Below are 13,048 nucleotides of genomic sequence, written 5' to 3'. Positions count from 1 at the left end.
GGCTATTTCGGCTCGTTTGTGGATCCCCCCGGAGGACCTTGAGGGCCTAGAGTCAGCCGAATACTTCATCCACTTCGCGGGACAGACCATGAACCTGACGAGGGACCATGGGCAGACGAGGACAAAAAAAAGGGCTGGAGGACAAACGGAAGGGGGCCCAGGGGCCAACGGATCCCGCCTTCGTTCCGCGGTAATTTGCGCACGGACTCATTTGCATGCCAATTAATTGGCCCCGATTACGCAGGATTTATGGCCAAGTGGTCGGCTCTCGTCACTATATAGAGCTGCCCTCGACTTGGCCCTTTTCGCACCGACACATGAATTAAAAATTATGGCGATGAAAGGTCCGCGAAGGACACTTTTAGGAGTCCCGCGCGTCCACCTCGTACGTTACCAGCTCATTTCCTTTGGCAGACCTGGCCCGCAAAATGAAAACCGAGAGGACCCACATCAAGCAATTAGGATCCCCAACACATCAACACGAAGACTCAATACTTTCACCTCTTCAGCGCCACGACGAAATCAATTTTGTCCGCGTCCTTGACGCTAAACCTACCGAGCATTAACAGTATCTAGTAAATATAGCCTTATAAAATTGGCAACCCTAAATTTATTCAGAACGTCCGTAATTTTCAATATAATAAATGCTTTTACAAGGGAATTGATTCCACTATTCTCCATAAATGAACTTTTGTAGTTTCAATCATTATAAAATATGAAACCGGTCATTTTGACCGTGGTAGGTATAATGTTAAGTAAGAGGAAAGAATTCGGAGGAATTTAGGTAATACTTTTCGGGGAACATTAAAAAGTCGTTGAAATGAATGCGGTGAATGGGTACCCGGTTGGCTAAACGTCGATTAAGGGATGAAATCGGTTCGTGTGTTCGCGCGTCGCGGAGCGGTAAGTAAAAAGTCTCGAAGGGGTTCGATTTGGCTTGGCTCGGTCGAGCAAACAGGCGATAGCGGTTCCGTTAAAAGGGGGAAGATAAAACGCGGCCAGATATCCGGCCGCACCCGGAAGCCCGACTATCGATGTATTTGCGAGAGGGAACGGGGTAGATAGGCGATACGAAATGAGACTTCGGTCTTTCGGTTCCCCGGGCATTGCGTGCGAAAAGAGTCCATCGAACGGAACGGGTTCTCTCGGGCTTCTGGCTGGTCGCCAAATATCCGCCATTCGGAGATGTCCAATCAGTCTGGTCCCGCAACGTGCATGGAAAACTCCGGGAAAACCGTCTGGCCTCGATACTAAACTCCGCGACGGCGGCGGAGGCGGAGGCGGCTATCGAAATTTCAACGAGCACGTACGTAAACGTACGGCCGTATCTCTAGCAACGCGCCGCGCCGCGCCGTACCGCTTCGGCGTTCGTCATTATCTCTGTTCGATAATTAAAATTGCCTGACAAAGGAACAACCGAGCCGCCGCTTTTATCAGCGCTATTTACCGATTATGGCCCCGGTAGTTTGTGGATCGAACCCACGACGCTTTGACTCTGGAATTACGCTGTCTTGCGTAATGTTCGACTCAGCAGAAAAATTGTAGTAGTTTATTGGAAATGCGGTGGATGTTTGTTTAAGATAGAGATCTGCAGGAAGAACAGCAGTCCACTTGTCACTTTTACTGATGAAAGTACTAGCCTATAACGAGAGAACCGAATTTTCCAAATACCAATACCAGATACAGTGTTTTCTCGATATATGTCAACGACACGGGTCTTGCCAACGACATATATCGTCCAGGAGATACTATTATTCTTTCATCCACATGTTTATACTCTTCGGCGTCCGAGGCCTCTCGATCTTCAAGGTCCCTCGCGAGGTATACCCCGCGGTAGCGGGGATAGTTCTGTGAGTTTTATCGACCAGGTATTTGCGACATATATCGAGAGAAGATTGTAAACCACAATGTCAGTCCACAGATAATAGACAGTTCGCTTCGATTACAGACACAATGTGAAACGAATCTATTGCTACAATTTAATTTCCGCATCTCCAATCCTATTAGCATTGGAAGTTGCATCGTATGCGTCCTCTAACCTAAAAGTTCGTAAGACTGTGTAACAGCGAATAAAATGCGCGTGAACTTCCGACGCGCAAACAGTAGCGTACCCTGTCGGTGTTTCATATCTAATCGAGCCTTATCAGCTGCCCCACTCGGCTCTCCATTAAAGCGATTCACCATCCAGAAATTGCAGGCTTTTTCTCCACGTGGAAAATATCTACTCGCTGTATATATACCTATATACGTGTGACGTCCGGTTCACGCGGTTTGTGTACGCCCGGTTAATTGTTTGCACTGACAAGCCGAGACTGTTTCGCTGAATCGATAATGATAAGATAAGTCGCTGATCGGCGAGAAAACTGGAGTAATTTTCACGGTCAGTTGTTTACACGATGCTCCGTCGACAGGGGAGTGCGGGGAAGGGAGGGCGGGAAATTTGTAACGGAGGAGAAAGTCTGCGTTAATAGAGCAATGTACGCGACGTGTATCGGTATCAAGTGTTATCCAAGAATATCCGCAGACTAGAAACCTCGAACAGTCATGCAAGCCGCGGATACATAAGACATCGTCGCGAACCTCGAGAATTCCACGTCTCCGAGCTATATATATAAGGGCCCGTACACACTAATGCAATAAAACCCCGAAGCCGATGGCAACCCGAGCGTTTTGGCCAGCGATTCTACGCTGCGAGCGCTGCAGTACCCTCGGTTAGCTGTCCGGGTCTGCAACTCGGTTAATTTGCAGCCTTTTCGCTCCGCAGTAAGCTTTCCATTGCCTGGACCCATAACTTCTGTCGATTGCAAATTGTGGAGTTTTTTTGCGTGGCCTCCACAGATGCATGAAATCCGGAATCTGGTAAGTATGTATATTCGGTGAGTGGGATGCGGAAAGGTCGACTCTAGTCACGATCATAACTGGTCCAAGAGCCGAAGAGATCGACGGAATAGACCCCCGGTGATCAGATAACTCCGGCTCTACAGGTATTCATTTCTGTCGTGGTTTAGCTGCCACGACTGGCCAAGAATTAGTCTGTTCTACTGGAGTATGGGAGTCGACCTGCGCTCTCGCTAATTGCCGGTTCTAAAACCACCTACAGCTATATAGACCCCTGGATGATGAACAGTTCAAAGCCCACGATAGGCATCTGTTCCGAGAGATCAAGAGTTTCAGATTCTGTTAATCTCCGCTCGTCGAATCTAGGCTATCTGATTTTAGGCCTCGGAGAACCCACGGCGAAGATAACTGGAGTGTTCTTTCGACGCATAATCAACCCGGGGATTCTACCTGATCAGATCAAGTAGATTCAGCAAATCGTATGATTATCGAGTCTCGAAGGAACTCTGCTCAAACTTCAAACGAGCTTGGCGAAGTGTACTGTGGATTATGAACTTCTGTTGATCTACAGCTGATTGTATCTAGATAGATACGAACCAGCGTTTTGTCGGCCGAGAAGTCATCAAATCCGAGGCAAACGAAGTGGGGCCACGATGGTAGATAAATCATTTAGCCTGGGGCAGCTAAATTGGGGTAATTGGGGTAGCTAAAGCAAGGTAACCGTGCCAGCTAAACTCAACAATTTCATGGTAGCTGAAGCACAGGCTAACTAGGTAGCTAAATCCATCAAACCCGGTGTAGCTAAACCAGAGTAACCAAAATAGCTAAACCTATCAAACTTACGGTAATTACGGTATGATAACTGGGATGGCTGAAGTCGCGAAACCAATGGTAACTCACGACGAAGGTAGTTGAATCTATCAAAGTTAAAGGTGAATCTACAGAACCCATCGTAGCTGAGGCTCACCTACCGTCACGAAACAAAAATCCATAGTTAATCGGGGTGTCTATCAACTATAAGGGAGTGAACGCAATGGTAACCAAGGTAGCTGAAATTAACAATTCAAAGTAGCTGGAACGTGGTAAGATAACTAAAATCAATAATCTTATGTTAGCTAAAGCAAGCTAGCTTGGGTAGCAAAATTCATTAAAAGTGAGACGGCCACACCTAGAAAAGCGGAGTAGCTAAAGTCTCGAGACTAAGAGTGGCTAATATACGTGAATAATTGAAGAGGCTAGATGTAACAATTCTAAGATAACCAAAGCAAAGTTTAGCAACTGAGATATAGCTGAAGTCAACAATTTCAAGTTAGCTAGACAGCTGCGGTAGTTGAATCCATTAATCCCAAAGTAACTGGAACCAGCAATTTTCAACAATCTAACGCAAGGTATCTAATGCACCTAGACCCATCAGAACCAAGGTAAACCCAGGCAATCAAAGTCACGAAACCAGGTCTACCTCGTGCACCCAACCGAAGCAACTAATCCCATTAAAATCAAGATAGTTAAGACAAGGTAGCCAAACCATTTAGCCCATGCAAAGCAGACTAAACGGAGCTCGGCCGGGCACCGTGCTGGTGTGTACAAGCCCTAAGTTCTTGTCGCGGCGAATTTAGAACGCAACAAGAAGAAACCGCGCGAGCGAGCGCGCGCGCGGGCGACACGGCCAAGAGACAGAGGGGAAAAAAGGTCCGAGGAAGGAGGAAAAGAAACGTGAACGGAACGCGGCGCAAGTACCTCATTGGTGGAACCGTGACCGTTCATCTTGCCGTCACCTCTGGTATCCCATTACCGGTCTGCGGCGAAACGCTCCAAGGATCGTTCACCTTCTCGCATCGGTTCTCGAAAATGGCGCATCTCACTGTCCAGGTGTGTGTCTGCTCCTTGCAACAGCTCTCTGTCCTTCACCCACGGGCACGCACCGTCCGAAATCGGCCGTGTTTGTCCGAAAGCCACGGAAAGCCGGCTTGCCCCGGCACTCTCGATTTTCGTTTAGGCTGGTCAACGCCGGTCAAGGTCACGCCGCGATCCTCGCCGATACTAATTTCGGCGGAGTGTCTTCGGGTTCGACGACCGGACCACTCTCTTGCCACCGGAGAGCACAACACGATTTCAGGAATGCTATCGATCGATCGATCCTCGGACCTGTTTATCAAGGGCGCGCTTATCCGTCGAGTTCAAGAAAGTCGCTGTCGCACTGTGTCACTGAAACTTCACTGGCACGGTATGTCTCCACAATTTCGGTATAGTCCTGACAGTCGACGCAGTCGATAGTCCTGACGGCCGATGGGTCCAGTAGGAAGACTCTGTTGTGTCACCAAAATTTAATCCTGACAGTTGTTAACCTTGATCTTGCTAGTCCCGATAGCTGCTGGGTCCAGTAGGAAGATGTTAAGTTTGTTTCAGACAGCTGAGGTTTTAATTGCCAATGGCGTATTGGTTCGGGAATTTTTGAAAATTCCGACACACTTCGAGTGTTCACGATTTTTGCCGTTTGTTGCGTATTTATGATTACATGACGGATAGCGATGATTGCAGACGACGAGGAGCGTTTCGATGGATCGAGTACCGGCGGCGAATCGATCATTTCCACGTCCTTCGCGTTGGAGCGCTGTTCGCGGACTGGAGAGCTCCGCATCGCGCGTGCACGGAGCCCATCGCTATCGCCGCAGGTAGACACCCCACCAAATACGCATACCGGCAGAAAATTTGTGGTCGAATCTTAACAACCCGCTGTTACACCGACGACGAGACGCTAAGAATTATATACGAGCACTTCCTGATTTATCGGCGACGCCTCCGCCACCGCCGCCCGATTATTTATCCCATGGTGTATAGACAGCGAGCCTTATTTGTCGCGCGCGCATTTATTACGCTGGCGATATAATTCACACCTCGGCCACGGGGAAACGAGATTGAAGCCCGACGGGGGCTCGTTAACCTTGCGTTTGCTATAGCGATGCGTTCCGCGCCATTTCGTTGCGAAGAGCTCGGCCGAGGTGTTCGATTTTTGCGGGGTGGTTCGGAGACGTTAGAACCGGAAACCGATTTGTCCCGTTCATCGAGAAATTTCTTACAGATACGATATAATTGATTAGTCATAGTGTCTTATATTTTGCAAATTTTTTTATGCCATAAATCCATGACATTCTCTAATTTTGGGTAACTGAAGATTTTAATGTCGAAATTGGGCATTTTTTTTTTTTAAACTTTGCTTTACATGTTTTTGTATATTGCCGATTGTTTGGAGCAAGAATTTAAATTTTGTTATAATTTAAAATGTTTATTTCTTCAGGGCTTAGATATATTTGGTCGAAATATGATGCTGTGAATAAAACACCGAGTTAAACATTGGTCAAACTATTTCTGAAGAGTGTACGGGACAAAAAAAAAGAAAAGAATTTCTAGAAAGTAGATTTCAACAATCATTTTTAAATATTATAGTACAGAGATCTGGAGGAAACGCGTCTGACAGTTTAATTTCTCTGTAATTAAATGCGTGTCCGCTTGTCTCATTCAGAAATATTCTGTAATACCTCGCGTCATATTAGTCCCACGCAATAAATTAGTGAAAACAGGTAGTAAACTGTTTATTGGTACGCTCGACTATTTTGTTGCAAGAGTTTATCTTGCTCTGTCATCATCGAGCAGTAAGAACCTCTTAAGCAACCGTTTAGCAGGAACTGTGGACAGAAGTGATTCATGGAGAATGTTCACAGCAACTCTGACTGTCCTTATAAACGAGGAGCAATTGTCTTCTCGTATTACATTACTTCGCAAAAATTCCTTGAAAGTATTTCCAGCTTTCTTGCCATCAAGATAACAACAGAAACTTTCGTTTTCCTGTCTACACGACAAGATAGGTGAGCAGAGATGGTCAGTAGAAAGGGTTCAATCATTTTCTGAACATCTTGCTGCCATCTTCGTCTATTGAAGCCTCGAAAATTGCTCCAATGCTTTGTCATACCAGTTAAATATTTTTTGTTGTAATGTTCAAGTAAGATTGGACAGTGTTTCTCATTATTGCCAACGGAGGAATGAGAAAATTCTTTTAATAATCGCATTCACGATGTTCACGGAATATTTTCTGCCAGGTGGGCTAAGTCAATGGTCAGGTGAGTAAGCGAGGCCGAAGAATGGGTCCAGAGGTGGAAGGATCGGAAGATTGGTGGCGTGCCTATTGTTTCCGCGGTGAAGCGAGAGAGCGGGAACGTTGCTTCTGATACATCATCTTTATCTGGCCTTCTGCTCTTTATTTTCGTTCAGCGACGTTGCGCTGCGCGAGCTGATGCACCATCAGCAGCTAGGATATGATCCACCTTGATACCCTTGTTCGTGATGAATGCGGGATTGTTGCCGGTGTTGCTTTAAGAAACCGAGATGAATAGGAGAAAAGAAGGTACCGGGGAGGGGGACGAAGAGGTGTCCGGGTCGGAGATGATTAAGAGAACCGCCAAACGAGGATAAAAGAAATTTGTAATTTCTGCAGGTGATCGTGTAGATGCTGGCGGACGTGTAAGCGGATTAGGGTTATGCGAAGACAAATCGAACAGTCGAGACGCTCTTCAAGCTGTACAGGTCGTTCCAAAGTGAAACACCAAAAGTATGTCACACGACTTGCAATTCTACAGCTTGTAACAGGCAAATAAATTCTGTTCGATTTCATTTTTTACATCAGCGATTTGAGATGAAAGGACGTTCGTTAAAATGAACTTAATAAATGGACTTATAAGAGGTAAACTAATTCCGAAAAACATCGAAGCTTCTTAAAGATTAAAAAATAGGTTTGAAGCTGACTTCGCTTTTATGTGAATTATTTATGAAGGTAGCGACTGAAACGGGGGATTTGCGGGATACAGTAGACAGTGTGTTCTTTGAATTACAATTAATAATCTTGCAAGAAATAAATGAATTTTGATTGGATGCAGTAAAATCGAACGAGGGATTTAGGTAGCCAGTAGAGAGCGTGCTTATCTTTCGAAGCTGATGAAATTGTTTCCAGAGGTCTGAGTCCGCTTTTGCGTTAACCCCTTGTCCTACGACAACGAGTGAGACTCGTGGCAAGAAATTTGGGCCATTACGATAAGCACGAGCCTGACCTGTAGTACCTCGTCCGGACCAAATGTGAACAACACGAATCAGGCTCGGGGCTCGCGATATACATACCGCGTATATCGCGAGTATACAAAACAGGTAAATGGCTCGACGCGTGGCCGCCCTTTTTGTTTATCGTGGCCGGAGCAATCGGGAGTTAGCAGGTAGGACAAAGGGTTAATTATTTACGAGGGAACGGTGTTGATTACCTGGACGGGAGATTTGCCAGCGGATGGATAGCGCGGATTTTCGAATCGCGGTAGGAAAATCGATTGGATCGCGTGCGAGGGCTGTAACGGGATTCGGAGCGGGGTCGGAGAGGGGAGAGAGCTATTGATCGAGCAAACAGGGGGATCGACGACGAGGATCGAGGCGGAGTAAGACGAGACAGTCGGCTAATCGTGAACGAACATAAAAGAAGGCTCGCGGTGTCGTGACATTGACTCCGGCTGGTCTAATAGCTAATAACATCCGTGATCGGGTGCACCGTGTCGCGAAAGTAGGCGCAATTTACGAGGACACGGTCGTGCGCATCCTTCTAACCATCGATTTATCGCCATTACGTAAGGAATTATGCTTTCACGTTGCCCGTGAACAGGGGGGGGGGGGAGGATGGTAAAACGCGATGACGGTTCGTTAGCTTCGTAATATATACCCTCGATGGGATGCTGTTCTAATCCTTTGTTATTTACTGGGCTGCAGGTATACCTGGATCCTACCTGTCGGCCTGAGTTTTCGTTTGTTACTCGCCGAGAAATTATACGGCCAGGTTGTAAATTAACAAAGCTACGAGGACCAGAGTGCTAGTAAGTGAGCAAAACGAACGTGAAACTAGAGCAACGAAACAAATGGGAGCGCCTTTCCTGCCCTTAACACTTTTAGGGGAGGGGGAAAGGCGGTTAAAATCTGGTGATTCGTAAGCCACGCCTATTGGATGCTACGGATACTTTAAGAATAAATTTTCCTCACTTTCCCAAGAAGCAGTCAGAATTTTCTTTAGTACTTTTCGATGGTGATTCCGTTTTCGGGATATACTTTTTAAATTTTTTTCTACAGGCTGGACAATGTTTGGTGGACACAGAAGAGCACGCCCACCCTGAGTAACATCTGACACTCGATTTTTGACAACTGCTTTCTTACAATTCTCCTCGCTACGTCTGGTAACGATTAATGCAACAAATCCAACGTAATAATTAGACTGTGGATTTTGTGACAGAAATGTATAGGAGTTTAGGATTGTCGATATATTCTTCCGACTGAAATTATTAAGGGGGCCGGCAGGGTTTGAAATCCATATACGTATGCATGGGTCAAAACCTTTTCAACCTATCGCTTCAATATTGCAATGAGCAGTTTATAAGTGGTCAATTGTGTTTCCTAAAAGTCCAATCTATGTCTGTATGGAGCCCAAATTGCGAATTTCTACCTCATCGTGGAGTAATTTGTAATATTCGGCAGAAAATTCGAATTCTGAAGCAAGTATGACGTCACAAGATGGCTGCCGCTGAGAGATTCTCTTAATTTCGCGAGATTTAGTGTTCGTATCGAAAAAAGGACTCTATACAGACATAGCAAAGACATGTACAAACACGGTGGTATGCATTTTTAATTGATTGCTTACTTATTTAAGACGTAAAATGTCTAGAAAAAAAGGCATAGCGTAACATATCGTGAAAGTCAAGGCCAAATGCCTGCCGGCCCCCTTAAACGAAGAAGGAAACTTCTATTTGGCTTCTGTTTCCGCAGTCCAACGCTAATTCAGTCACAATAAGCGACGTTGCCCGCTCGCGCTGGCTTTGTCTAACGATCGAGGCGGGCAGTCTCTGACCAGGATGGCATTGCAGACCCCCTTAACACCGGTCGCGTAGGAACGTCGAAGGGCGTGGATTAATACCGTCGGCGCACCTGGACGGTCTCCGGTCTCGCGTCGAAGAAAGAAAAGTATGATAAAGAAGCGTGCCGGGTGCGATGAACGGGGACGAAGGAGGAAGAAGTCGAGGGAACGAACGAACGGTGGACCAGCGTTACCCATCGTCTGGTTTCCCCGGTTCTTGCCGGGCTGTTTACAATCTTGGAAGGCCGAGGCGGCGGGCACACACCGTGGCTACCACCAGGTATGGTAGCCGCGGGTTTCGTACTTGGCGAGGACGAGATGGTGACCAGCGGTTTACAACGGCTGGACGGTCGATGCACCACCGCATGAACGTAGCCTGTGCAAGAGAGCCGAAGCAACCCGAGAGAATCTGAGAGAGCGAGGAGCTGGCTAGCTAACATAAGCCCCGGCTTCGGATCCCGGTTCAAAGAGGCCACTAAAAGGGCTTGCTCGTTCAGCTTAGAGTTCCCGGCTCCTCCCTCTTCCACCAGGCTACCAGTTCACCGCAAAGATGACTGTGCCCCGGCGAACAAGGACGCTTTCACAGGAGTTTGCGTATCGGGAACAAGCTGTCGATCCTCTGCGAACGAATCGAGCGGACCGATCGCAACTACCGATCCCCGACACCTAGCCGAAACGCGGCTTTCATGTTTGGAGAGCTAATGGTGTTTGAGAATTTAACCATCGGTCGAACCGGCCCTTGGAATTCCTGAGTGTCCTGGCGAGAGGATCGGGTGAAGGTCTTTAACCACTTTTTAATGAAGATTTCGGACTGATACATCATTTTTCCGGAGCTCTGTAATTTCTCGAAATATTCGCTACTTTATCAGACATTAGTCACAGTTCTCTTCATTGTTCACCAATAGAAGTTCAGAGGGTGAACGTTTCATTTTCAGAGCTTCTACAGGACGATTAAAATCTGGGGGTCGCTTCAGGACACGCCTATTCTCGGCGAAACCTACTTTTGACCTTCCTTTGACTCCACTGTAACTCTCGCGAATATTTTTCACTTTGCCTGGTAGCAGCTACAGGTTTCCTCAACATAGATATAATTATGTTTCAATGAAAACTCGAATACTCTGCTTTTATCAACCGCTGCGATTCCTGAAAACATTTCTCACTTTCTCAGATAATAGTCATTATTTTCTTCAACATTTTCAAATAGAAATTCTCCATTTCTTGCTTAGAGTTTCTACAGAGCGTTTAAAATCGGATGGTCGATTTAAGTCACGCCTATTCTGTATTTTATTTGAGAACAATCACAATTTTCTCCATTATGAAACTAGTCCCTCGTAGATGCTTGATTGTTTCAGTATTAATTACCAGAATTTCAAACGAATCGATCAGGAATGGCGAACTCACAGCCGAAACTCGAGAGGTTTGGCAAAGTGATGGTGTTCGAGGGATGATTAGGCCCTCGAATTCAGAGGTGGTGTCCTAGCAAGATAGTTTAGAAGTTCGCCGGGAGGAAGTGATGGGAAGAAACGTGGCGACCTTCGATCTCAAGGAAACACCTGGTTCTCCATATTCGACGAATGATGTCGTTCGTTAGAGCTCGTTCCACGGGCGCAGCGGTTCTCAGCTCTCCGGGTTCGGATGCGATTCCTGGAGACGAAGCGTTATAGCGAAGCGATGATATCAATACCTTCTCACACACATACCTCGGTTTATCTTGGCGAGATACGTGGCGCGTGATGCATCGCTCCTTCGTGTACACAGTAGCGTTATAATGTTACAGGGGACTGCAGATAACAGTACTTTCTGGACAATTTCTATCGTTGTAGGAATACACGGTAATACACAGCCGCTGGAGATAATGAACAGGATGCGCCACTGCGTTCGAAGCGCGGTTGCGAATAAATTTCGAAAGTAATCAGAACCCGGGGAATAATAAAACCCACCATATTGCATCTTCCCTGTCTCCCATCTCTATCCTATTTTTCTTACTTTTGCTTATATTATGTAAAGTATAAATGAGCTTCTCATGACGTAACTCATATCAATTAACAAAAATTCTTCAAAATCTAAAAGAATTGAGTCTTCACAGACTCATGAAACAGAAAATACCAATCACTTTCAATATCTGATAAGTTTAATATTAAACATCTTACCTCGGTATTTCCAAATTCTAATTTCCATTACAAGGGAACACTTTGTTCCAATTAAACGGTACAAGGATTCTCTTAATATGTCGAAAGTGGACCAATGGACCGTCATCAAATTAATGGGCCGATTAGTCACGGTCCAGGACCCGTTAACGGTCCCACGAAAAAGCACACACAAAATTGCGACACGGGTTTACAAAACGACCGAATAGTTCACGCAATTAGCTATCTTAATGTACACAGTGCTCTCAACACGAACGACCGTGCGGTCGACGGTGAGTTCAAGGCGACCAAACAAATATTCTCCCCGTCACCATGTCCGTGACGAATTACATCATACGCGAAGGCTGATGTACCACAATACCGCGAAGAGGAGGTTCGAGATGCCGAGGACTCCTGGAAGGAACCACGAGCTGCCTCGAATTTCAAAACGTCCAGAACGGACGTGACCCGCGAGAAATTCTTATGCAGGACAGGGGGCCGGTCCCCTTTGTGCCTCCCCGAAAGGGTAATAACGTTCGTGCCGATGCCTGTAAACTTAATAAGCCCGAATTGCTAACGACCCCCGCGATCTTAGATCGGCCGGCCGCTGGATAGATGATTCGTTGGGACCTTGGGGTACACTTGCGCTAGAAAGTTGCGGGACGCGGTGCATCGCAAGAATTCTGCACGGCGAATGCACATTTTTCAGGATTTTTTCGCTATTATTTCCTGGGACCCTTTATAATCCTCGGGACTATTTCTTTTTTGGCTCGAAATTTTCATCAACTCCTTTCTTCGATACAATTCTTCCGTTCGGTGCACTTATTCTTTTACAATTTCTGTCTTTTTTTAGATTGTATTTTATAATTTTAGCTATTTGTTCCTTTGCTACGCTCCTTTACAATTCTTTCTTTCGGTACATTTCTCTTTTACAATTTTTCCTTTTGGTACCCCTTTTCTTTTGGCACCTCTCTGCTTTTAATACCCCCTTCTTTTGGCATTTCTCTTCTTTTGGGCACACTTCTGCCTTTGCGTTTTTATCCCTTCATGGATTTCCATTTTACAATTCTTTTTTTTTTGTACCTCTCCTCTTTTGGTACCTCTCTTCTTTCAGTATCTCTCTTCTGTTATCTCTCCTCTTCCTTCGGTCCAGTAT

At 46.0% G+C, this 13,048-nt stretch overlaps 1 protein-coding gene across 8 annotated transcripts in view; it reads right to left on the bottom strand.

Moving 5' to 3' along the window:
- By (focal adhesion protein tensin) overlaps positions 1-13,048 on the bottom strand; it is a 247,087-nt gene that overhangs the window by 142,025 nt on the left and 92,014 nt on the right. The window contains exon 1 of one of the 8 annotated variants that reach the window (XM_076788315.1): positions 4,576-5,357. The exons of the other annotated variants lie outside the window; for them this stretch is intronic. Within the exon in view, the coding sequence (XP_076644430.1) occupies positions 4,576-4,602 (27 nt within the window). The 5' untranslated portion in view covers positions 4,603-5,357. Of the gene's footprint in view, positions 1-4,575; positions 5,358-13,048 lie in introns of those variants that run through there. 8 annotated transcript variants of the gene reach the window in all.

Source organism: Halictus rubicundus, chromosome 1, assembly GCF_050948215.1.
Source record: "Halictus rubicundus isolate RS-2024b chromosome 1, iyHalRubi1_principal, whole genome shotgun sequence".
NCBI classification, from domain to species: domain Eukaryota; kingdom Metazoa; phylum Arthropoda; class Insecta; order Hymenoptera; family Halictidae; genus Halictus; species Halictus rubicundus.
Note: the sequence above shows the minus strand (reverse complement) of the source record. Positions and strands in the feature narration are given on the sequence as shown.